The sequence below is a fragment of the Lynx rufus genome, unplaced genomic scaffold (genome assembly GCF_022079265.1).
Source record: "Lynx rufus isolate CCGP_SWC_20201006 ecotype Redwood Valley unplaced genomic scaffold, mLynRuf1.p SCAF_32, whole genome shotgun sequence".
Lineage (NCBI taxonomy): Eukaryota > Metazoa > Chordata > Mammalia > Carnivora > Felidae > Lynx > Lynx rufus.
Window position 1 is genome coordinate 2,388,158 of NW_025814848.1, and position 26,862 is coordinate 2,415,019.

The 26,862-nt window shown below is 43.9% G+C and overlaps 1 protein-coding gene across 1 annotated transcript in view; it reads right to left on the reverse strand.

Annotated features, from left to right (window-relative positions):
* Positions 1 to 26,862, reverse strand: part of PDE10A (phosphodiesterase 10A) — a 305,028-nt gene that overhangs the window by 40,920 nt on the left and 237,246 nt on the right. The window contains exons 14-17 of the mRNA XM_047093138.1: positions 10,712 to 10,854; positions 8,086 to 8,169; positions 5,589 to 5,739; positions 2,206 to 2,361 (exon numbers count right to left, since the gene is read on the reverse strand). Coding sequence (XP_046949094.1) covers positions 2,206 to 2,361; positions 5,589 to 5,739; positions 8,086 to 8,169; positions 10,712 to 10,854 — 534 coding nt within the window. The remainder of the gene's footprint in view (positions 1 to 2,205; positions 2,362 to 5,588; positions 5,740 to 8,085; positions 8,170 to 10,711; positions 10,855 to 26,862) is intronic.

Consider the following 26,862-nt stretch of genomic DNA (forward strand, 5'->3'; position numbering starts at 1 on the left):
AGCCACAGGCTGAATCATTCGGGGGACGTGAGATGAACAAAGCCCGTGGCGTTGAGCATTCGCGACCGCCACAGCTTGATGCGCATTCTGGTATCTGATCACCTACTGTATCAAACCACGTGCTAGGACTGTAATTAAGAACTCAGGGTTTGGGGTCAAACAATTCTAGTTTTTAATCCTGGTCCGTTACTCACTAGCTGTATGATAAGGGACAAGTTACTTAACCTCTTCGATGTATATCACTCTCATCTGTAAAATGGAAATAAACGGTAATAAAAATCAATGTGCTAATATGTGCACAATTCTTAAGTTTCTGATTTATTTATGTATACTAAGTATTAAGTAATAACTATCAGAATATTTATACTGAATGCCTGATGAGTGATTGAATGATTACTCTGACGATGGTGGTGACGAAAAGGACCAAATCTCCAGGATGACTTCTGCAGTCAGAGCAGAGGGGGTAGTGAGGACACTCGGCAAATACACACCTATGCCCACAGCTCAGTTTGGTAGCCAAAGATCACGTCTATCCATTCAGAACGCATCCACAGAAAAGGACAGATTTAAGCTGGCCTCTGTACCATTATATACCAAATTATTTATCTTCGGTCGGGCCATGTTGACAGGGGAAGGATAGTTCCAGATCCACAGTCATTGGGTAGCCACGGTGATAAAGATCTGTGGAGATCAGGACAGCGGCAGGCAAAACCTTCCATAATCTTTTATACAGATACACAGAGGTATCACGGACGTCCATGCGATCTAACAATACAGTACTGTCTCATAGTTTAGTGACTGGAACCTGGAATTTTTACTGCTCCTCTCAGATATCACCTTAAATCGGTCAAGTCTGGAGCGGTCTTGACAAAACATAAAACTGTCCGGCCTTGGTGACGGGACGTTGGGGGCAAGGGGAACAACGACTCCAAGGTCATCCCCCTGTGGTGGCTGGGTGGTGGAGGCCGCCCCCATTTTGGTCACATCGGACGCTGAGTTGAGGTGTCTGGAGAGAGAAGTCTCCCTGCGCCCTGGTCTGAGACGCTGGTGTGACAGCCACAGCCTATCGGTGACCACGAGGACCCCAGAGAGAAGGCGGGGGGAGCAGGGAGAATGGCAGTGTGAGGGCAGAGCTCTGGACGCGGACCTCCCTCAGTCCACACTGCAAGCTCATGGCGGGGGGGGGGGGGGGGGGGAGGGTACAACTTGTCTTTGTTGTTACCACAACCCCTGGGCCTAAAATGGGTGTTGGCGGCTGGGAGGAGCTCAATGAATATGTTTGCTATCAAAATGGAATTCAAGGGGGCAGTTAGATGGGTCTGAGGAGAGCTACTCAGAGAAGTATCCTAAGCATAAAATGTCAAATCAGCAGAGAGTACGGTAATTTCCAGAAAAGGAAGGAAGCCTTTCCTGAACAGAGACAGGGCCATCTGTTTATGACCCTGATACGCCTTTCCCTGTCACAACCCCCACGGGAGGTTTTAGGTCACGTCAGGGTATGGATTCGGTGACGCCTGTCCGAGTCTAGGTCAAGTAGCAAGAACACCTTAAAGGCGGTAAGTTGAGGGGCGCCTGGGTGGCGCAGTCGGTTAAGCGTCCGACTTCAGCCAGGTCACGATCTCGCGGTCCGTGAGTTCGAGCCCCGCGTCAGGCTCTGGGCTGATGGCTCAGAGCCTGGAGCCTGTTTCCGATTCTGTGTCTCCCTCTCTCTCTGCCCCTCCCCGTTCATGCTCTGTCTCTCTCTGTCCCAAAAAAATAAATAAACGTTGAAAAAAAAAAATTAAAAAAAAAAAAGGCGGCAAGTTGAGAAGAATGCACACAAAAGAACAACTAAAAGGACTTCCGTGCACTTAAACCTGGACCTGCCCAACCCTCCAGGTATACGTCCAGTATGTCGGGGTTTGAGAACATGACGATCGTATGAAGAAATACAACACGCGAAACACACTTTGCCTTAGAGGAGCACCTACTTCAAACTCGAGCATGGCCGCAAAACAGATACGTATTCAAAACCTTCACCGAGGGTTCATGGTCAGAGCGCCCCACAATTACCTACTGAGGATATACACACGAGCTTCTGCGGGGACGTACAGCTGCAGCTGTTGAAGGAGGCCCAACCGAAACCCCGCGTTTACTCGGAACCACTAGAACCTCCCGGGAGGGGACCGCGGAGGCCGCGGGCGGGCAGGCGGTGTGAGGTCTCACCTGCAGGATGGACACCGTCTGGGAGAAGTGGTGCTGTTCCATGGTGGACGTAGAGTAGAGGGCGGCCAGGGGGTGATCAAATTTCTGCAGGTAGCTGTTACTGAAGCCCCTGTGGTCCAGGTCGTGACACAGACACGCAATTAGCAGCCCTTTGCGCTTAAAAAAAAAAAAAAATCCAGTGCACAGATGTTCAGAACAAAGAAGCGGATAGGAGAAGATTTACAGCTTATCATTCCTATCGTGGGGACAGAGTCCTGCCATTGGAACAGCCAACATCCTTAGGAATCTCTGACGTTCCACATGATCTGTCTTCTTTCTTAACCCCTTTCGTTGTTTTTCTGCTTTTAAAATAGACAATTGATCATTCTTGAGTGTTCCTGCCCAACTCCGGGGAAAAGTTCACGGTGGTTATCAAATTAAAGCAAACGTTCCCAAGAATTACAGGGCAAGGAACTCTGTAGGAGGGGACCGTTTCAGCATTTCATTCAAAACCCGTTCCGGGTTAAACTCCAACAATATCATTGTTATTACAAACAAACAAGGAAGAAAAGAAGTAAACCCTACGGCAGGTGAAAAAACGGCCAGCTGTACGGTGAGAGAGAGACCACAGAGTGGGTGCAAGGGGGTGAAGGGTTAATACAGCAAGGCAGGCCACAGAAAGTCCACGCGAGCAGACCTTTGCGGGAGCAAGGGAGAAGCAGGGGGTCCTGGGAGAGGAGCGCAGGGGTGGGTGCGGGGAGCAGGTGGGCCTGTCCCGACAGTCAGAGGGTCAGGAGGGAAGCAGGGCTGCAGGGAGGGGACAGAGAATCCTGGCAGAGAAGGGAGGCGGACCATCTTCTGTGGGAACCAGGGAAGGAAGACAGGGTTTCTGGCAGAGCAGTGGGCATTGTGCGGCCAAGGGGAGACAGCGACCGAAAAGGGCGAAACGCTGGGCGCTGACCCTCCGTTGGCACGGTGCAGGGCGCTGGTGACCTGGGCCGGAGCGTGTTCGGGGGGTGGGCCGGAGAAGATCGGGGAGAGCACTGGAGCCAGCCGCTGCGGCAGCTGTTCTGCGGGTTTGGGGAAACGGGGAGCTAAGAACTCGGGGGGGAGCCGAGCGGAAAGGCAGGCGGAGGGTGCGTTACGATGGAGGTGACAACGCGGTGCTCCCACACGCGGACCAGACAGTCCAGCAGAGACCGCACGGATGGAGGAGAGGAAGGGAAGAACCACCAGGGCAGGGACGAGGTCAAGTGGCAAGGCCAGCTCTGGACAGGAGCCTGGCGGGTGTTCGGTGAGTGGGTGGTCACAGCCCACAGAAGGCAGATGCTGGCAGGGAGGAGGGGGTCTGCAGAAACCCCACGAGGTTAGCTGTCCGTGTCCGCCCTGCCCCTTTCGTAGCCTCCCTGGGCACAACGGTTTCTCCTACAACCTAACGAGCAGGGGGGGCCTCCCGGACGCCCCTCCACTGCCACAGGCTCGCTGGCCATAGGATAACTGAATTACTCATGTTCTGAGCAGCACTTGGGTTTGCTGCAACATATTTTGTGCTGCTGTGTTACCCAGGATGAATCTGGTAAGAGATTCCAAGATTTTAAAATCTTGCACGATACACAAATAGAGAAAAACTACTATGTACCTCTTCTCAATTTTTTTTAATGTATTTTAGTTTTGTTGACGTAATATTCAATAGTTTTACTGAATGTATGCCAGAATTAAGCATGTGAAAATAATTCACGAGGTGAGGAGTTACTTTTGTTAATATGCTACTTTAACAAGATCAAATGATCATTTCTAACAGCTCTTTTAGAGATTAAATACCCTTTTTTAAAAAACATATTTAAAATGTTTACACATATTATTTTGGGATTATTTTCAGGCAAAAGGACCTGAGGTTTTGTGAAAACATAATGATGTAATTCTAAAAACAAACTAGGAGCTTAAACGAGAGTTAATTTGTGGCCACTACATTTTCGCACTTATCTTAAACTTTGCCATTTTTTTTAATGTACATTTCAACGCAACCTGAAAGATGGTTTCTACGGTTGTCAAAATCACAGACTATCCTCTGGCGAAGAAGACAATGAAATTGCTTTCTCTTTTTTTTAATGTTTGTTTGTTTGTTTATTTAGAGAGACAGAGAACGCATGAGTGGGAAGAGGTGCAGAGAGAGAGGAGAGAGAATCCCAAGCAGGTGCCATGCTGTCAGCACAGAGCCTAACGAGGGGCTCGATCCCACAACCATGAGATCGTTTCCTGAGCGGAAATCAAGAGTCGGATGCTTAACCCACTGAGCCACCCAGGCATTCCTGAAATTGCTTTCTTAGAAGGAACTGAATGGAAAAAATGCTGCATGTCTCAAAAATATGGGGTTTCATGGAGTGGAAAATCAGCATAATTTATATGAGAAAAGAATAAATTTCATTTTCTTGATAATAAATAAGTTGTTAGGCTAACCAAGATCTACCAAGAGATTAGCAATAAAAAAGCAAAAACGTCAACACTTTTTCTAAAATGCACTTTCCGAGTCTCCTGCCCAGACTGTGACTCTGGGGGGACGGGACGGGACGCGCACAGGATGGCCCTCAGGAGTGCCGGGCTCTAGTGTGAACGTGCCCGTGAGAGAAGGGCTGTGTCTTCGTCACCGAGCTGACAGCCTCCTTGTCGGCACGGCCAACATGTTCTCTGAAGCAGGGGAGGAGGAGGGCTAGGGAGGAGGGGAGGGGGATTCGAGTCGGGCTTTTTTTGCAGGCACCGCCAGGACCACACGGGGAAAGGACATGCTTGGCGGTCGGCTCGGCTGGGCCCGAGGTGCTCCCATCACGGAGGGGCGGGTGGGGCGGACGACACAGGGGCCGGCCAGCGGTGCAGGAAAGGACCAGGCAGCCCCAAATCTCTTAGTCTGTCCCCGGCTCTGGGTATGTAAAGTCAGGTGGGTCCGTGAAGCATCACAGAGCCCGGCTCCTCACGAGGCAGGAGATCATTTACGTCCTCACTGTTCTTCATGTTCTGGCTTCTCAAATCAGTAGGATTTGCCTACACTACCCAGGACACAAGGGCAGTGAGAAAAATCTACTTGGTTCGTGTAACAAAGACTTCCAGAAGACTGAAGCTTTAACAGGGAAAAAAAACTACAAAACTAGTGTTTCCTTGGCGGGGGGGAAGGGGGGTTGGGAATGTTTTGGTGAAGCTGGAATTTCTGTATCTACCTTTGTGATAGAAAATAATATGAAAAACACACGGGCACAGCCACTTTAAAAGCGTGCTCCTACGAAATTACCGAACCGTCCTGGGGGAACAGGTCACGGAGCCACATCCGGAAGGTGCTCCAGACATACAGCGTCTGAATCCACTCGTGTTATTTGAAATGGAGGGAAAAAAAAAAAAAGCGTGTGGACGCCCACCTCCAGGTCGGTGAAAAGCCCGTGGTTGTTCTGGAGTATGGCATACATGCAGTGCGCCACGGTGACCGCGTGTTTCCAGTTGTGGTAAGGAACCCTCCGGTAGTTCTTCTTCACGGACATGATGAAACGACACAACTTTTCGAGCTCGAAGCTGTGCGGAGAAGAGGAGAAACCGTTACGACAGAAACCGGTAAAGAGCCGATACGTTCTCGCTAGAGCTCTGGTTTAAACACGTACGTCTGGGGGCGCCTGGGAGGCTCAGTCAGTTAAGCATCCCACTCTTGGGTTCAGCTCAGGTCTCGAGCTCACTGTTCGTGGGATCGAGCCCCGTGTCAGGCTCTGTGCCGACAGCGCGGGGCCTGCTTGGGATTCATTCTCTCTCTCTCTCTCTCTCTCTCTCTCTCCCCCTCTCTTTGCCCCTCCTCCGCTCAGGTGCACCCATACCTTCTGTGTCTCAAAATGAAATAATAAACGTTAAAAAAAAGAAACACATCCATCTGTACCCGTATACACTTGCAACTATGAAAATGTGCACAGTGACTGGGTCCAGGAGCGCCAAAGCCTCTCTCATCACTTCCCTTCTGTTTCTCTGGCTGGTTAAGAGAGGAGGACTCTTTCAGAGCTTCTGATCTGATACAATCGCTGGCCCACCAGGGGGCCAGTACCAGAAGGGGCGTGTAGGAGCGTGTCGCTAACTCACTTCACCCTCACGTCCCCACACCGTGCTCAATAGACAGCAACGTATCATCACTCTGCTTAAGGGCATTGTGAGCTAATATTTTCCAAAAAAGCATATTCAGATTCCCAAACTTCAAATATAGCATAGGAATTTCCTAGATGAGTGATTATCCTCTCGAAGTATTGTGGTGCACTCAAATTATTAAGTGGCAAACGGCCACGCCAAAACCCTGACACTGTACATAGAATGATATGACGCGTTTTAAACGTTTTTTTAATGTCTGTTTATTTTTGAGAGACAGAGAACGCACGTGCCAGAGTTGGGGGGGAGGTGGAGAGAGAAAGGGGGGGGACCGAGGATGCAAAGCAGGCTCTGCGCTGACAGCAGAGAGCCCGACAAGGGGCTCGAACTCACAAACCGTGAGATCATGACCCGAGCCAAAGTTGGATGCTTAACCGACTGAGCCACCCGGGCGCCCAATGATACGTTTTTATCATGCAACATTGTTATTATATTTTATTTTCATATTTCATGTATTTCTACTTATTTAAGTCCCTACCAACTCTCTCAAGGAATTTATGGCAGCTTAAAATAAAAGCACATCAATATAGAACAAGGCTCTTTGAAACACCAGGAAGATGACAGTCCATAGAACTTCTAAAAATATATAACCTTTACTCTCCTCCACTGAAGATTTTTTTGAAATTTTTAAAAAAAGTTTTATTTATTTTTGACAGAGAGAGAGAGAGAGAGAGAGCGAGTGAGCATGAGCAGGGGAGGGGCAGAGAGAGAGGGAGACACAGAATCCGAAGCAGGCTCCAGGCTCCGAGCTGTCGGCACAGAGCCCGACGGGGGGCTCGAACTCACAGAGCACGAGATCATGACCTGAGCCAAAGTAGGACGCTCAACCGACTGAGCCGCCCAGGTGCCCCTCCACTGAAGATTTTCAAATGTCCTTGAAGAATAAGGTAGGTCATTTTTAAGAGTTCCAACGGGTCAAACTCTCAACTGATATCTAAGAAATAAGTGTTGTTAATTACCCTGTGTGCATTCTTTCAAAAGAGCAACTTATAAAAGTCACCAATAAAAGTAGGAGAAGGCAGAGAGTTCAATGGCAAAGGAGTGACAATTTAGCTTCAGAGAAACTAAGGGCCTCTATAAGCCACTTTATGATTAAATGAGTGAAAAAGAGAAAAAGAAAATTATTCCTTGCATTTTTTTTTAATTACTTGCATTTTAAGTATGTGTTTAAGTTGTAAAAACTTAAATGGAAAGTCATGAAAGGTCTATGGGACAGGCCACAAGAGGGGGAAAGACCCACAGGGAAAGGGAACCACAGTGAAATCACTATATAAAGCACTTGGCACTGAATTAGGAGACCTGTGTCCTTCACACCTGTTCGAACAAATACAGCATGTAGGTTGAAAGGTGATGCTAAATTTAATGCACATTTTCCAAAGACACACTTGAAAATAGTATGTAGTGATGTGGAGAAATAACCCCTACCTCTTCCCATTACACGGCCTAAGGTAATTTTCACCTGTATCTTTATCATCACCTAGTAGAGACACGGTCGTTAGCCAAGGGACAGCCACCCTGGCAAAGAGCTCAGGGGTAGCCCTAAGGGAAATCCAAATCCGAAAATCAACTTGTCCAGTAATCTCAGCCTTTTTTAATTTAAATATTAAAAACAGTTATTTATATAAAGCATCTTTTCAAATAGTTATCGACCAAGGAAGTGGCCAGGCATGTAGGCAGGGGGAGGAAGAGGTCATATCACTCAAGAGGTTAAGAAGGAAGTTTCTGGGTCATTCATACCAGGATGTCCCACAGGACCGATGGACCATGTAGACAAAAATCCCAGGCCACATGTTTTCAAAAGGACCAATGTCAAAGTGGAATCTGAAACGAAAGAACACAAGGCTGATTAGTAAATATAATTAGGGTAAACATAAACACAAATAAAGTAATTTAATTTTGTGTCTTTTAAGAAACTAAAAAACCACTGAGAGTCTAGCCATCTCTCTTCCTGCGTTCTTAGTCACATCTTTGTTGTATTAAATGTTTCCAGGAGGAAATTCCACACATTCCCTCAGGAACTTAGCCCAATATTTAAGCCATTGCTTAATCTTCTATGAAACAATCTCTAAAAAATGATGTTGCGGTCGTTATCAGAGCAATGAGAGCGTACAAAATAACTCTACTGTGAATCCTACATGTGTTTTACACAACTTACAGACAAGGGGGGAAAGCAATTTTTTTTAGAGTGGAAAATCATTCTATCTCCCATCTAAATCCAGAGAGAAACTTCATAAATACAAACATCCGAAGTTATTACCTATTTTCCATTTGCTAATTTAACTACTAAGATTTAACCTGCACAGACACGGCGGTAAACTATTGAAAAGAACCATCTTCCTCCAGTTACACTTCCGACGCCACACGTGTGAGTTTTCCACACCCAGCAATTCTCCAACCCTCTGCAGACACCAACCGATGATGCCCTCTAACGCAGTGTACTTCCGACCCCACCGCAGCTAGCGTAGCCTGCGCGGGTCACGGGCTCGGTCCCGCAATACTGCCCCCGGCTGCAGGTGCCAATCGCGAGGCCGTCCACCCCTCTGACCATCAGCTATAAAGCTGAGGTTCCCACAACCCCCACCTCGGGTGTTGCAAGGCAGAACGGCTCACAGAACTCAGGGGAGCACCTCACTTACTACTACCAGTTTATTATTAGGGATGCAAGTCAGGAACAGGCAAATGAAGAGATGCATGGGCCACGGCACGGGGGAAGGGGTGGGCTCTCAGGCCTCGGCAGGGGCACCACCCTCCTGGCACCTAATGTGTGTGCCAACCGGAGAGCCCTCCGAACCCCTTGTTGAGGGTTTCCGGAGGTTCCGTTCCACGGGCACATTTGCTTAAATCATTGGTCGCTGGTGACTGACTCAATCCCCAGCCCCTGTCCCTTCCCAGGAGGTCTGAGGGTGGGGCTGAAAATTACAACCCCCTAACCACGCGGTTGGCTCCTTGGACAACCGGCCCCCACCCTCCTAGAGTCCTTCAATAGCAGAAACTCAAGTGTGGTCGAACAAGGTTCATTCTGAACAAGGAAAGACACTTCTCTCACTCCAGTCATTCGGGAAACTCCAGGGGTTTAGGAGCTCTGAGCCAGGACCCGGCTCCCAAGACCAAATATACAGATTTCTTATTCTATCACAATGTGTATTGTACACAAACCATCAGAGGGTAAGTTGAGGCAAATAAGAAATCCTAAGAGCTTATTTGAGCAAAAATCTATTCCAGCAGGGCGGTGGGAAGCCTGTAGGGACAGGAACCAGCAGAGACCCCGGTGCAGAAACGCTGCAAGAGCCAAGAAAGGCAGTTGCTGCTGACTGCGGCTTCAGGCCCAGTTGGCTGTCCGTGCCTGGCCGTCCTCGGGGTTTCCATCACGTAGCCTTGAGGCCCTTTGGGTTTAGACTTTGGTTTGCTTACGCCAGCTGCTCCAGCATTAGAGTCACCTCAGTCTGATGGCCTTCTTGTTTAATGAACAGTTCCGATGATAGGGCAAGTGTCAGCTCTGGGTTACTTCTGAAGATCTCTGGTATGTAGTTGAGTGCTGGCTTGCACTTAAAAGTTTTAATTTTTAACGTTTATTTATTTTTGAGAGAGAGACAGAGTGAGAGCAGAGGAGGGGCAGAGAGAGAGAGAGAGGAAGATTGCTGGCTTGCACTTAGAATGAACATACATATCATCAGAGGTCCTACCACCAGGAACTCACATATATTAACACAGGATCAGAAAAGAAAATGTGAAAGGTGAACTCACTCTTACTAAATTCTAAAATTTAGTTTTTAAATTTAAAATTGCACGGGGGGCGCCTGGGTGGCGCAGTCGGTTAAGCGTCTGACTTCAGCCAGGTCATGATCTCCCGGTCCGTGAGTTCGAGCCCCGCGTCGGGCTCTGGGCTGACGGCTCAGAGCCTGGAGCCTGTTTCCGATTCTGTGTCTCCCTCTCTCTCTGCCCCTCCCCCGTTCATGCTCTGTCTCTCTCTGTCCCAAAAATAAATAAACGTTGAAAAAAAAAATTAAAAAAAAAAAATAAAATAAAATTGCACGGAAACAGAAACCTTTAGATCCCTGATCTTCAACGCCACTTTGAACATCAGGTACTATCTGGTGTGAAGTAGGCGGAAGACTAACGAGAAAAAGCTAACATCTCAGTTAACCCATTTCAAAATGGCGGTCAGATGTTTTTTCCTAAAGATAAAAGAGGCGTGGCCTTTCTTTCCACCTTCCATCACGAGAAGGGAAGTCACGGTGGAAGGGAAAATGGGAACCCACAGAGCACGTGTAACGTGGGGTCCATGACTCTAATTGTACACCCAGTTCGTGTCAGGCGGAATCAAGTTAAAACTGTTCCGGAAGCAACAGGACAAAACACTCACAACTCGATCTCCTTGCAGAGGCGCACCGGGAGGTTAAAGTGCATGAGGCCTTGCCACTCTTCCGCGGTACAGATGCTGTGGTAGGACAGCTTCTCCATCGTCACCCGGTAAATGCACTCGGAATGTCGGATCCTGTGATACATCTGGATGGCAAACCCGCAAAGTTAAGGGTAAATTAAATGAGCGTTTCAAGTAGTTATGTCACTAAAGTTCAGAATTCGGTACAAAAGAATCAGTCAGAACTATAACTGAAAACACTATTATTATCCATTAACTATGATCACCATACGTTTCCATATACAACGAAGACACCCACACATGTGCCTTTGAAGATACAAAACACCTCAGATTTTTTTAAATTGTATCTCCATTTTAAAAGGCTTATTAAATTCTGCAATTCTCTCTGGATAGTGAGATTATTTGGTATTTGGTGGTCCCTTTCTTCTTAGATTTCCAGCCTCCAGTACTGGGATAAACTCCAACGTCTGTTGTTTCTAGACCACCAAGTCTATGGTATTTTGTTACGGCACCCCAAACACACTGAGACAGAGACTAAATGAGTCAGGAGTTAAGACTGTTTTTCTAAGTCTTCTTTTAAAAATATTTATCTTAGGGGCACCCGGGTGGCTCAGTCGGTTAAGCGTCTGACTTCAGCTCAGGCCATGATCTCATAGTTTGTGGGTTCGAGCCCCGTGTCGGGCTCTGTGCTGACAGCTCAGAGCCTGGAGCCTGCTTTTGATTCTGTGTCTCCCCTCTCTCTCTGCCCCTCCCTGCTTATACTTTGCCTCTGCATCTTTCTCTCTCAAAAATAAATAAAGATTAAAAAATTAAAAAATATATATTTATCTTAATTCTTGGTGACGTCAAAGTCCTCGGGTCCACGCAGTCTCGACAATGTTTAATCGTGAAGTCCTTTATCAGTAAAAGAATTTTAGAGATGCATGCCTAATAAATGTATACTCCTTTAGCAATTACATGCACATACAATGTGTGGATATATTGTTTATACTAAAATAGAAATTTAAAAAGATAAAAAATAGAAAGTATGCATTTTTTAATATTTTATTACTGAATAAGACTTTGTTCTTATTAAACAATCACATATTTTATTTTATTTTTATTTTTTTTAAACAATCACATATTTTAAAATGAAAGCACGAATTACATGTATGTTGTCAGCTGTCAAGCTTTTTCTTTAATAATTTGTGCCACGGTGATGTTAAGGTCTGGGTTCAGTCTGATTTATTTCAATACTTAGATTTTGAGTTATACTATTCGAAAAAGATATGCCGAAAACTACGCAGTTCCATCCAAATGGAATAAACGTAGTACTGGCTGTTCTTAAACATCACACTCGGAGCTTTGTTCCCTAGCCACTAATATTTTTGGCTTAAATTCACATAACTTTCCATCTCCCCTGGTGAGTATCAGTTAATCCCGCAAACGAATTAGTTGCATCTTTATATATTATCGAACAGGTTCATTATGAAACTTAAAGAACTCTTCATGGAGAAGAGTTTAGTAAGTTAAAAGCTGTTTCATAAATCAAAATCGTAAAAAAAAAACATTCCATTTTAAAGGAAGAAAGAGAGGTAAAAGGGAATAAAGAAGAAAACAGAAAGCAACAAGACGGGGGATTTATCCTTAAACATAAAATGTGATAGTTGAAACATTCTGGGTAAGAGGCAAAAATTGCCAGACCGGATAAAAAACAAGACCCATCTTATGCGTTTTACCAAAAAATCCTACCTTAAAAATAAAGACCCAGATGAGGTAAAATGATGGAAATTATATACCATTTAATACCACTCAAAAGAAAGCTGGGGTGGCTGTATTACTATCAGATGAGGTAGATTTTGAGCAAAGACTATTAGCAGGGGTAAAGAAGGATAATTTTGAATGATAAAGGGGGTCGATTTGTCAAGAGGCCATGATGCTCTTAAACGTCAGCTGGTTTTCAACAGGTGCGCAGGGGCAAGGTGGTGCACAAAGGACAGTAAAGGTGACAGACGGTGCCAGGCCGACTGGACACCCACGCGCAAATAAATGCACGACTACCCTCACCTTGCACCCTATACAAAGTTGACTCAAAATGGATCACAGATGTAAATGTAAAACCTAAACTTCGAGAAGGAAACATAGGAGGAAATCTTTGTGACTTTAGGTTAGGCGAACATTTCTTTGATACAGTGCTAAACGGCATGATCATAAAAAGAAAACAACTAATAATTGGACTTCTTCAAGGTTAAGAACTGCTCTTAGAAAGAAACTGATAAGAGAATAACAAGACAAGCCAAACGCTGGAAGCAAATATTTGTAAATAACCTACTGATAAATGACTATTTACTTGGCAGCATGAAATACACAGCTGTCAGACCCAGGGGACCACGGGGCTATCAGACCCAGGGGACCAGAGGGTTATCAGCCTGGCTGAGCTTGTGGCTCATGGTTCTGGGATCTGAAGGCCTGTGTAGGAAGACAGACTTGGCTGTGCTCTGCGAGAGGATCTGCTGAATTAAGAGCTCTGTGAAGAGAAGAGAAGCCTGTGTGAGACTGTGTTGGAAAACAGTCCCTCCCCATTGAAGAAATGAAATCTTGACCTGTAGCTTACGTAGCTGGAGTTTCTCAGTGTATACTGTTGGCATATAATATTATAATTGTGAGCTAAAAAAGTAACAAACAAAACTGGTCTAAGAACAACGAACACTTGGGGTACACGGGCAAAGTTACAAGGCCCTGTGCATACCGGTCTCCCACAGAGGAAATAATTGCAGATGAATCTGAGTAAGTACGTAAATATCAAATAAATAAGAAAATGAATAAAAAAATTCAACAAAGGAGAGACCAACACAAGGCCGAATCCACAGATGGGTAATCCTAAGATCTGAGTTAACGAAAGACAATGGAGAGATTAAAAATATACCGTGGCAAAAATGTACCGTTTGGCACGTCACTTCCTATGCCTACAAAGCTCCTCTAGTTTACGGAAGCCACAAGCACCAAAAAGGCAAAGGAATGAGAATTATTTTTTCTTGACCAGATCCTAGGGAGATGTGTTTAAGATGCTTTCTTTCTTCAAGCCAGGCCCAAACAAACTATCATGGACAACCCAGAAAGAAACCTTTCCACGCTGAGATTTGCAAGTGTGACAATATTATTCTCCAGGCCCTTTGCTTGATGAAAAACCAACAGGGGAGCAGAAAAAAAAACATGTACAGACACAAATCTATATTATTTTTGGTGTTATGCTCCTACTAACAAGGACAGTTTAGTTTAGAAGAAAGCAAAGAGAATTAAGTCACAAGAAAAGTGACCCAAGCTGTGTGTCCTGACACGCTTCGTTGTATGGAAAATGGAGATGTCCTGTAAGATTCGCTGACTTCTCTTACTCTGTCAACGTACAGGTTTTCTCTTAGGGTAGGCCTCAAAGCTCCCTCTGTTAGCTCTTTCTTGCTACTTTCCAGTAAAAACTGAGGGAAATACCAATTAAAAAAAAAAAAAAAGCAGCTTAGCCCATGGAAACAACCCACCAGCTATATATGTAGCAATGAAGTGGGATTTTATGAAACGGACTACGATGACTATTCGCAAAACACAAATATCACGACTAACTAGAGCTAAGCACAAAGGGAGTATTGTTGAGAACCACGTCCTAAGAACCTTACCTACACTACCTGATTTAGTCCTAACGGCAAGCCCATGCTTGGTGTTATTGCTACTCGTTAGTTTAGGAAATAGACACTCAAAAGCAAACCAAATTTCTCAAGGTCCAAAGTGGGTAAGTTGGAAGCAATGGTCTTAAAATGGCCGGATTTCATTCTTTCTCATTGCCAAGTAGTATTCCATTGTATATATATACCACATCTTCTTTATTCATTTATCGGTGGATAGACATTTGGGATCTTTCCATTATTTGGCTATTGTTGAAAGCGCTGCTACAAACACTGGGGTACACGTGCCCCTGTGAATCAGTACTCCTGTATCCTTTGGATAAATTCCTAGTAGCGCTCCTGCTGGGTCGTAGGGTAGTTCTATTTTTAATTTCCGGAAGAATTTCCACATTGATTTCCAGAGCGACTGCACCAGCTTGCATTGCCACCAACAGTGCAAGAGGACTCCTCATTCTCCACATCCTCGCCAGCATCTGTTGTTGCCCGAGTTGTTAATTTTAGCCATTCTGACGGAGGTGGTATCTCATTGTGGTTTTGATTTGTATTTCCCTGATGATGAGCGATTTTGAGCATCTTTTCATGTGTCTGTCTTGCCATTTTCAACAATGTGGATGGAACTGGAGACTGCTATGCTAAGTGAAATAGGTCAGAGAAAGACAGATGTCGTATGTTTTCACTCATATGTGGAATTTGAGACACTTAACAGAAGACCATGGGAGAGGGGAAGGGGAAAAAGAAAATAGTTTCAAACAGAGAGGGAGACAAACCTTAAGAGACTCTTAAATACAGAGAACAAACTGAAGGTTGATGGGAGGGGTGATGGAGCGGTGGAGGGGAAAATGAGTGATGGGCATTGAGGAGGGCACTTGTCGGGATGAGCACCGGGTGTTGTATGGAAGCGATGAATCATGGGAATCTACTTCCGAAGCCAAGAGCCCACTGTATACACTGTATGTTAACTAACTTGACAATAAATTATATTTAGAAAAGCAAAAAAAATTAAAGTTAACACGTTAAAAAATTAAAAATTAAAGTTAACACGTTAAAAAATTAAAAATTCAGCAAAAATAAAATGCACATCTCTCTGATTTCTAGCTTGAGACAGAATAATATTCAGCAACCTTCAACTCAAAAAGTGATCAGAGAATGATTTAAAAGGGCAGAGGGAAAGAGTGTCAAATGTGAAAGAAAAACTGCACATCTGAAAGCGATGCCTTGAAAATCAACACAAGAATGGAAACTGCCTGTACTCAGCGCCTTGCGGCTTCAACAAATACAGACATACGTGTGAGACATGAAACCACCTAGGCTTCAGGGTCAGTTAATTCTTAATCTGTACCTAGCATAGGACCTAACACGTTCAAGCGTTCAGCTCCTATTTGGGGAATGAATAAATGGGCATATCATTTATAAACCTTATAGTCCTAGAGCCCCCCCAAAAATCTAAGTCCATTAAAACCCGTTACCTATACACTCGTAGATTTGGAAAAGGATTAAAAGGTTTCTATTTCGTGTTACCTATTTCGTGTTACCTAAAAGATGCAGTCTCAGAATTTTTATTCAGTCATTTTTTTCTAAGAGAATTCAAGTTAAGGATGTTAGAGGGGGGAAAAGTGGGTGTTACCATGTTCCTACAAACAAAGAGGTAAATTTTAGGTGGGTATTTCTTTTAATATTTATTAATTTATTTTGAAAGAGAGAGAGAAAGCAAGCAGCCTCCACACTGTCACTGCTGAGCCCAAGCGAGGCTCGGTCCCAGGAACGGTGAGATCATGACCTGAGCAGAAATCAGGAGTCGGACGCTTAACCAACTGAGTCCAAGCGTCCCTTGGCGGGTATTTCTGAGAAAAGTTTTGTTGAAGGTATGAAAAACTCAAGTGTTGTACCCAACATTCAGTTCATCATCTACAGACACAAATTCAACTTACGCAATTCTCCTCTGAAGTACACCACGAATTATTAAACTTTCTACCAACTTATTCCAAACTATTTGATTGATCCTATCTTTGCCTTCTCATTTACATTACATTGTCTGTGAAGGTGTTTCCTGAACTTTCCCCCATTCCGGCAAAATTTCACACTCTCTTAGGTACCACCTACTCTGTATCTTGTATAGAAAACTTAAAAACACGCCTTACTGTCTCTCCCTTCAGCAGTCTCAGGGAAGGGCAGTGTCATGTGAAAGGTCTACCTGCATTCAGACCCTGGCTCTCTCATACACATGCTGCTGTGTGACCTTGTGTAAATTGCTTAAACTCTGGACGGCTGTTTTTTCTTGTGCCAGATGGAAATGATAATAGCCTCACTCTGGACTGGTCTGAGACTGTGGTTTTTGTATGTAAAATGTCCAAAACAGAACCCGTCACGGAGTAAGTGTCGTACTGAGTTAAGAGTGGTTCTTACTATGATGATCTTACATTCACCGTCCGGGACAGAGAAGATACTCACTGCTTGGTTGGTGAATTCAGGAACGAATACAGGTTAAGCCATTTATTAAATCTGTCCCTAGCCAATTGGTTTCATTTTAATAATGATTTTCCCCCCCACATTCCTTTAATGGCAAATGGCTTCTGATCCAAACTGTAAAGATCTAACCTGCTTTAAAGGATTGCCTTCTCTAGGCAGAGGATGGAACAGGTATTATCGCTATCCTGTTGGCTTTCGGCATCGTTATCAAATTATTTACTTGAAAGCATAATATGCGTGACTAAATTAATTAACTCTTTTACTTTTAAAAGAGCTTTCAAGCTTTTTTAAAGTGGTTGTTGCCTTCCTGCTAACAGTACGATCATTATCTATTAATGAAATGGAGATGTTGCCAGTCAGAGGTATGCCCCCTGCATGATACAAGAGGTGTAATCAAAAGGAAGCACAGGAGAGCTAAAGAATAGGAGTGTTCATACGGCCCATGTGCCCTGCCTCTTGGACAAAACTTTTAATCAAAGACGACTGAGCCAAACAACAATAAGATATGCTGTTCTATTATCACGTTCACTGTTAGAAGCAATTTTCAGGGGCGCCTGGGTGGTTCAGTAGGTTAAGCATCTGACGTCACCTCAGGTCATGATCTCCCAGTTCGAGGGTTCAAGCCCCGCGTCGGGCTCTGCGCTGACAGCTCGGAGCCCGGAGCCTGCTTCGGATTCTGTGTCTCCCCCTCTCTCTGCCCCTCCCCCACTTGCACCGTCTATCTCTCTCTCTCTCTCTCTCTCTCTCTCAAAAATAAACATTAAACATTGTTTTTAAATAATAATAAGGAAGCAATTTTCATGTAGGAAACAGAATAATTTCAAGAGCGGAAGTATTTAAAAATTTCTAGGACCGACATACTTAATCTGACTCTGTATCAACGGACCATTAAAAAGTACTTCATCCTGGGGCGCCTGGGTGGGTCAGCCAACTGAATGTCAGACTCTTGGTTTCGGCTTAGGTCACGATCTCAGGGTTCACGGGTCCAAGCTCCACGTCAGGCTCCAGGCTGACAGTGCAGAGCCTGCTTGGGATCCTCTCTCTCCCTCTCCCTCTGCCCCTCTCCTGCTCGCGTGCTCTCTCTCTCAAAATAAACTTAAAAAAAAAAAAAAAGTACTTCCTTCGTACTAGTAGCACAAAGCTTTTCACATTTATGATCTTAATAAAAGTTTATGTATATCCTCTAGAAACAAATAGAACATTGAGGGAAAGACAAGGAGCCCACAGGTGTGATTAATGCTTAGGACAGAGTTCATTTACTACAAGGTGTTTTTCCTAAGCTTCGTATGATGGTTGGGGGGAGAATGCTCAAATGCGGAAGCAAATTTGCTCAAAAAAATCATGTCAGTGCCAGCACGAGGACCGGATTCAGGTCTTAGCCTCTACTCTCGTGGTCTGTGGACCACTCTTTTTAGTTGAAGAAGGTTCTGGAAAACCCCATTGTAAAGAAACCAGCGGCTGGCTTACCGAAACTGGGAACAGTCTTCTTTTTTATTTGGAAGGATTCGTGCTCCAACTAACAAAAGAAGTATTACTTTAAAGAAGACATGTGAGTTGGTCTTTTTCTGAATAGGAGCACTTTTGAAATAAACTCAGCTCCAAGAATCCCTCAGGCGGGAAGGCCAAGAAGGGAAGTGGAGAACAGGAGTCACCCTGGAGCAGGTTCAGATAAAGAGGCTGTTGTTTTGAGTTGGAGAACCTGTCCAAACAATATAATTTTTATAACTTTTAGTGAGAAGAAATATTGCGGTAACAAAACCAAAACAAAACAAAAAACAGTCACAAACTCCACAGAGAGCTGCCATTGCATCACACAGTTTGGCAACTTGGACCGTAAGTAATTTCCTAAAAAAAAAAAAAGAAAAAAAAAATCAGTGGAAAGACAGACTGCCTGTTAACTGAGTCAGGACTTTTCAGGAGTGTTATTTTTCTTGTGTAAATCTGGTTTTAGTGTGGTATAAACATTTAATCACGTTTGCACCCGGGTTTTATGATGCAACACCCTGCGGGTTTGGAGACCTTGGGACTCGCCGGGCCAGCCATTAATAACACGGCTGAATCAACTCAGGAGTGTTTTGTTTTGTTTTTAAATTAATTTATTGAAACTCATGTTAGTTAACAGACAGTGTAATATCGGTTTCAGGAGAATTTAATGATTCATCACTTACATACAACACCCAGGGCTCATCCCAGCAAGTGCCCTCCTTAATGCCCATCCCCCATCCGCCTCCTCTCCAGCACCCCTCAGCTTGTTCTCTGTATTTGGGTCTCTTACGATTGATCTCTCTCTCTGTTTTCATCTTACTTTTCTTTCCCCTCCCCGACGTTCATCTGTTTTGTTTCTTAAATTCCACATGAGTGAAACCATATATTTATCTTTCTCTGACTCATTTCACTTAGCATAATACCCTCTAGTTCCATCCACATTGTTGCAAATGGCAAGATTCATTCTTTTTGACGTCTAATATTCCATTGTGCGTGTGTACATGTACACGTAGATGTACCCCACGTATTCTTTGTCCATTTATCTATCGACAGACATTTGGGCTCTTTCTATACTTGGACTCTTGTGGACAGTGCTGTTATAAACATTGGGGTGCGTGTGCCCCTTTGTATCCTTCTGTACACCAAGCAGTGCAGTTGCTGGGTTGTAGGATAGTTCTATTTTTTATTTTTTGGAGGATCCTCCATACTCTTTTCCAGAGTGGCTGCACCGATCTGCATTTCCACCAACAGTGCAAAACAGTCCCCCTACCTCCGCATCCTTGCCAACGTCTATTGTTTCTTGAGTTGTTCACTTTATCCATTCTGACAGGTGTGAGGTGGCGTCTCATTGTTTTGATTCGTATTTCCCTAATGATAAGTGATTTTGAGCATCTTTTTATGTGTCTGTTAGCAATCTGGACATCTTAGGAAAAGTGTCTGTACGTGTCGTCTACCCATTTCTTCATCGGATTATTTGTTTTGTTTTTCAGGCGTTAAGCTTGGTAAGCTCTTTATAGATTTTGGGTATTAAGCCTTTATGCGCTTTGTAATTGGAAAATATCTTCCACTCTGTTGGCTGCCTTCGAGTTTTGTTGATTGCATCATTTGCTGTGCAGAAGCTTTTAATCTTGATGAAATCTCAAAGTTGACTTTTGCTTTTATTTCCCTTTCCTCTGGAGACATGTCTAGTAAGAAACTGCTGTGGCTGAGGTCAAAGAGGGTGCTACCTGTTTTCTCCTCTAGGATTTTGATGGATAGCAATCCATCTTATTAGGTCTTATTAGGTTGGGTCTTATTAGGTCTTATTAGGTTGGGTCTTATTTATTCAAACATAAATCCATTCTGAATTTACTTTTGTGTACGGTGTGAGAAAGTGGTCCAGTTTGATTCTTCTGTATGTTGCTGTCTGGTTTTCCCAGCACCACTTGCTGAAGAGACTGTCTTTTTTCCACTGGATACTCTTTCCTGCTTTGTCAAAGATTAGTTAGCCATACGTTTGTGGGTTCATTTCTGGGTTCTCTATTCTTTTTTTTTAACCTTTTTAAAGTTTAATTTTGAGAGAGACAGAAACGGCATGAGTGGTGGAGGGGGAGACGGAGTGGGGGAGAGGGAGAGCATCACAAGCAGGATCTGCACTGTGAGTGCAGAGCCCAACGAGGGGCTCAGACTCACAAACCGGGAGATCATGACCTGAGCTGAAATTGAGAGTTGGACGCTTAACCGACTGAGCCACCCAGGCGCCCCTGGGTTCTCTCTTCTGTTCCACTGATGTAGGTGTCGGTTTTTCTGCCAGTATCACACTGTGTTGATGATTACAGCTTTGTAATGCAGCTTGAAGTCCAAAATTGTGACGCCTCCAGCTCTGGCTTTCTTTTTCAACATGACTGTGGTTATCCGGGATCTTATCTGGTTCCATACAAATTTTAGAATTGTTTGCTCTAGCTCTGTGAAGAACGCTGGTGCTATTTTGATAGGGATTGCACTGAAGACATAGATTGCTTTGGGTAGTATCGACATTTTAGCAGTATTTGTTCTTCCAATCTACGAGCGTGGAACGTTTTTCCACTTCCTTGTGTCTTCAATTTCTTACATAAGCTTTCTATAGTTTTCAGAGTACAGATCTTTTACCTCTTTGGTTAGGTTTATTCCTAGGTATCTTGCGGTTTTTGGTGCAACTGTAGATAGGGTCGGTTCCTTGATTTCTCTTTCTGCTGCTTCATTATTGGTGTATAGAAATGCAACTGATTTCTGTACATTGATTTTTTATCCTCCGATTTTGCTGAATTCATGTATTAGTTCTAGCAGCGTTCTGAGGGAGTCTTTCAGGTTTTCCATGTAGAGCACCACGTCATGAGTGAAGAATGAAAGTTTGACTTCTTCTTTGCCAATCTGTTGTCTGATTGCTGAGGCGAGGACTTCCAGTACTATGTTGAACAACAGTAGTGAAAGTGGATATCCCTGTTATGTTCCTGACTTTAGGGGGAAAGCTCTCAGTTTTTCCCCATTGAGGATGATATTAGCTGTGGGTCTTTCATACATGACCTTTATGATGTTGAGTTATGTTCCTTCTATCCCTACTTTCTTGGGTTTTTTTTTATTAAGAAAAGATGTTGTACTTTGTCAAATGCTTTTTCTCCATCTATTGAGAGGATCATATGGTTCTTCTCCTTTCTTTTATTAATGTGGTACATCAGGTTGATTGATCTGTGAACACTGAACCAGCCCTGCAGCCCAGGAATAAATCCCAGTTGATGATGGTGAATAATTCTTTTAATGTACCGTAAAATTCGGTTTCCTATATCTTGTTGAGAATTTTTGCATCCAGGTTCATCAGGAATATTGGACTGTAATTCTCCTTTCTAGAGGGGTCTTTGTCTGGTTTTGCAACCAAGGTAATGCTGGCTTCATAGATAAGTTTGGAAGCTTTCCTTCCATTTCCATTTTTTGCAATAGTTTGAAAAGAAAAGGTATTAACTCTTTTAAATGTCTGGTAGAATTCCCCTAGGAAGCCATCTCACCCAGGACTCTTGTTTCTTGAGTGATTTTTGATAATTGATTCAATTTCTTTGCTGGTTATGGGCCTGTTCAGATTGTCTATTTCTTCCTGTTTCAGTTTTGGTACTGTTTGAGTTTCTAGGAGTTTTTCCATTTCTTCCAGATTGTCTAGTTTGTTGGCATGTAATTTTTCACAGTATTCTCTTATAATCGTTTGTATTTCTGTGGTGTTGCTTGTGATCTCTCCTCTTTCATTCACGATTTTATTTTTTTGTGTCCTCTCTTTTCTTTTTGACAAGTACAGCTAGGGATTTATCAGTTTTGTTTATGGTTCCAAAGAACTAGCATTTAGTTTCATTGATCTGTTCTGCTGGGTTTTTATTTGTTGGTTTCCATATCGTTTATTTCTGTTCTAATCTTTACTTTTTCCCTTCTTCTGTTGGCTTTAGGCTTTATTTGCTGCTTTTCTAGTTCCTTTAGGTATAAGGTGAGGTTGTGTATTTGGGACCTTCTTACTTCTTGAGAATTGCAATGCACTTCCCTCTTAGGACTGCCTTTGCTGCATCCCAAAGGATTTGGACTGTGGTGTTTTCATTTTCATTTGCTTCCAAGTATTTTTTTAACTTCTTCTTTAATTTCCTAATTGACCCATTCATTCTTGAGCAGGATGTTCTTTCACTTCTATGTATTTGAGGGCTTTTCAAAATTCTTTCTTGTGGTTGATTTTAAGTTTCATAGCGCTGTGATCTGAGAATATGCACAGTATGATCTCGATCTTCTTGTATCTGTTGAGGGCTGATTTGTGACCCAGATGTGATCTATTCTGGAGAATGTTCCAGGTACACTTGGGGAAAATGTGTATTCTGCTGCTTTAGGGTAAAATGTTCTGAATATATCTGTTAAATCCCTCTGTTCCAGTGTGTCATTCGCTGCCATTGTTTCCTTGTTGATTTTCTGCTTAGAGGATCTGTCCATTGTTGTAAGTGGGGTATTAAAGTCTCTTACTATCATGATATTATTAACAATGAGTTTCTATATGTTGGTTATTAACTGATTTGTATATCTGGGTGTTTTCAAGTTGGGGGCATAAATATTTACAATTGTTAGATCTCCTTGATGGATACACCCCTTAATTACGATATAATGACCTTCTTCATTTCTTGTTACAGTCTTTGTTTTAAATCTAGTTTGTCTGATAGAAGTATGGCGACTCTTTCTTTTGACCTCCAGAAGCATGGTAGATTGTTCTCCATCCCCTCACTTTCAATCTGAAGGTATTTAGCTCTAAAAAGAGTCCCTTGTCGGCAGCACATAGATGGATCTTTTTTTTTTCCTGTTTTTAAAAAGTCCATTCTGATACCCTAAGTCTTTTCATTGGGGCATTTAATCCATTTACATTCAGAGGGATTACTGAAAGATAGGAATTTAGTGCCATTGTGTTACCAGTAGACTTGGTGTTTCTGGTGATGTTCACTGGTCCTTTCTTGTCTTCGTTGCTTTTGGTCTTCTTTTCTCCACTTAGAGAATCCCCCTTAAAATTTCTTGCAGGGCTGCTTTAGTGGTCACGAACTCCTTTAGTTTTTGTTTGTCTGGGAAAGTCTGGATCTCTCCTATTCTGAATGACAGCCTTGCCGAGTAAAGGACTCTTAGTGCATATTTTTCCTATTCAGCATGTTGAATATTTCCTGCCACTCCCCTCTGGCCTGCCAAGTTTCAGTGGACAGGTCTGCTATATGTGTTTACCCTTGTAGGTGAAGGACCTTTGGGCCCTAGCTACTTTCAGAATTCTCTTTTTATATTTGTATTTTGTAAGTTTCACCATGAATTCTCCCTTTGTATTTTGCAAGTTTCACTATGATCAACAGTGTTGATCTATTTTTGTTGATTTTGAAGGGAGTCCTCTGTGCCTGTTGGACTTGGATGCCTGTTTCCTTCCCCAGATTGGGGAAGTTCTCAGCTATAATTTGTTCAAATGATCCTCTGCCCTGTTTTCCAGCTCTTCTTCTGGGACTCTCATAATACAGATATTGTTTTGTTTCATGGAATCACTTAGTTCTCTAAGTCTCCCCTTGTGATAGAATATCCTTTCCTTCTTTTTTTCAAGCGTTATTATTTTCCATAATTTTATCTTCTGTATCAATGATTCTTTCCTCTGCTTCCTTGATCCTCATTGTCAGTACGTCTAGTTTGTTTTGCATCCCAGTTATGGCATTTTTTATTTCATCCTGATTAGTTCTTAGGTCTTTGACCTCTGCACCAAGGGTTTCTCTGGTGTCTTCTATGCTTTTTTTTTTCAAACTCAGCTAGTAGTCTTATGACTGTTGTTCTAAGTTCTTGTTCAGATATATTGCATACATCTGTTTTGAGCGAGTCCCTGGCTGTGATTTCTTTTTGACCTTTCTTTTGGGGAGAATTCCTCTGTCTTGTCATTTTGGCTAAGTTTCTGTCTTTTGGGTGTTTCAGCAGTCCATCACCTTAACCACTAGGCCACCTCATCCCACTCTTTTGGGTGTTTTAAAAGCATGTTATTTTTCCTGCACCTGAGAGTACTGCTATATGAGAAAGACGTCATACACTGTCCAGGGCCTAGCACTCCAGGAAGTGTTTCTGGTGTATCTTATACGCATTCCTCTGCTCGTTCCCGCTTGTCAGTCCACTTCAGAGCTCCTCGCCTGTAGTGGGGAGTGTTTGAACCTTAATGAGGTGTGTTTTATTTGTTGAAGTACCCCTGAAAAAAAGTGTCGGTGGGGGGAAGCCTGATCCCCAAAAAGAGAGAAAATGAAAGGGAGCCAAAAAATAAACCCAGAGAATCAAAAAACATGAAGGCTGATTCCAAAGAAAAAGAAAGGAAAAAAAGAAGAAAAGAAAAAAGGAATAAAAAAGCCTGATGGAAAAAAAAGAGAAAAGGACATGACAAAACAAACAAGAAACTAGGAGCCTGATTCCAAAAGTACAAACGAAGAAGAAAGAAGAAAACAACTGTAGGTGTTGCTCTGAAGGAGCTGATTTTCAGAACACTTGGGGCCTGGAAGGTGCTGGCTGTGTTGGGCTTCAGGAGAGGCCTGCTGCGTTGGCTCAGGGTCAGTCTGGCCCCCACACATAAGCAGCTGGCAGGCCTGCGGCGGGGTGGGGTTCGGTGTAAACGGGTCCTGCCTCCACCGGGGGCCTGTGTGTTGCACTCTGAGGTCGCACCGTGTTGGTGTTGGGGGTAAGATGGCACCACCCCAATCTCTGGTCCTCGGACAGGGATCTCACACCCTGCCCTGTTCAGGCAGCCCTCACGGAATAGCGAGGGCGGTCAGCTCGCCCTGCGCCACGACTGTCCTGCCTTTTATCTTTGGCACAGGGCTGGGATTCAAAACTCAAAGTATTAAAAGCACGGGGCACCGCACGGATGTGCCCTCCTTCCTCTGGAGTCGAACCTCTCCACGCCGTGCGACGTCCTCTGTCCCTGAGAAACAGTCCCACGCCTGCACAGCGTGCGGAATCTATGGTGTAGCACCGCTGAAGGCAGCAAAGGTTATATTTCCTCTGGGTGCATTTTTGTCCCCTGCTGACAGAAGGCCTTTGGATGGCACCTGCAGGGTCTTTTATCCTTGGGAAGCAATAAACCCTCTTCCAACAGTACTCCAGGAAGGGGACTGTTCTCTCCCAGTGCGCCCCGGAGATCCTATACGCTCCGGGGCCGACTCCCTCCTCCCCAGGAGCACAGGCCACAGCTCCGCCCCGGAGAAAGTCATGCACTTCTAAAACCTCACAGTTTGAGCTCCAAGCGCTGTTTGCAAAAGAGAACTGGGACACTCAGTACTTCTCGCTCTCCCGTCTGTGGGCCGAAGAGGTTTTCCCCTTGTGCAAACTTTATGCCACACTTTCCCAATCCTTCCCTCTCTCTCTCCCTTTTGTCTCTCCACGGAAAGGGTTCCCTCCCCCTCCGTGGCACCGCCGTCTTTCTCTGCCCCAAATCATTTCCACGTACCTCCCACCTGTCACGCAGTCTCCCTCCAACTGTGGAGATCCTCGGCCACTCTGCAGATCCACTTCCCGGGTGTTCTAAAAATCTGACCTCAATAGAGCCGTGTTTGAGGGACGAGGAAAGCCCAGGGTCCCCCTGCTTCTCTGCCATCTTAACTCCTCCCCAACTCAGGAGTGTTTAAACCGACAGTGATGCGTTCTTCAAGGGACACGTGGAATCCCGGATAGACCTTAAGAGGACTGATTTCTACCTCCTTAACTTCCACACATACACTCACCTAAAAATGACTTTTTTCCACCTCCCATTTCAAATTAACCCCTTCCTTAAATTGCTCTAGTATAAAAACCTCCTAAAACAAATGGAAATATAAAATATGGCATTAATGAAATCTAATAATGGTTTCTAAAGCTTTCACAAAATATTGAAGGTGGACAGAAATAAATTTTCAGCCGATAGATCATTTAAAATAACTTTTGATCGACCATTGAAAATAACTTTTTCCATATCTTAGCTCAGGTGGAATTCAAATGAAGAGAAACTGCTAAAATAAAATGCTTTCCGTTATTTCCTTATTAATGAAAGCAATACTTCAGGCCTCCTTGGAAAGAAAAGGGACAAGTAGGAATAAAACTGATGTTGAATAGTGGGAATCGAGTTTTTCAGTGTCAAAGAAGAAAGTTCCAACGATGGCAATGAGATGGCTTGAAGGAATTCTGTGGTGTAAGAGCAGAGGTGTCAATACGTATCTCAGGGAAAGAGAGAAAGAGGAAGCGACTCCAGAGGCTTAGGTAAAATCTCTCTTCTCAAATGGTGAGAAAAAGGGAAAACGTTTCAGAGGAGAAACCTGTCCGACAGCACCTTAACCAAACGAGGAATCGAACGTCACCAAAGGATGTGTCCCTGCTCAGGGGTCTGCTGGGAACACATCAGCCTGTGAGAGTCCTGCCAAAATTATAACCTCAATATAATCGTGAGGAAACGTCAGACAAGTCCAAATTAAGAAACATTCTACAAAATCACCGGCCTATATGCTTAAAAAATACCCAGGTCGTGAAAGGCCA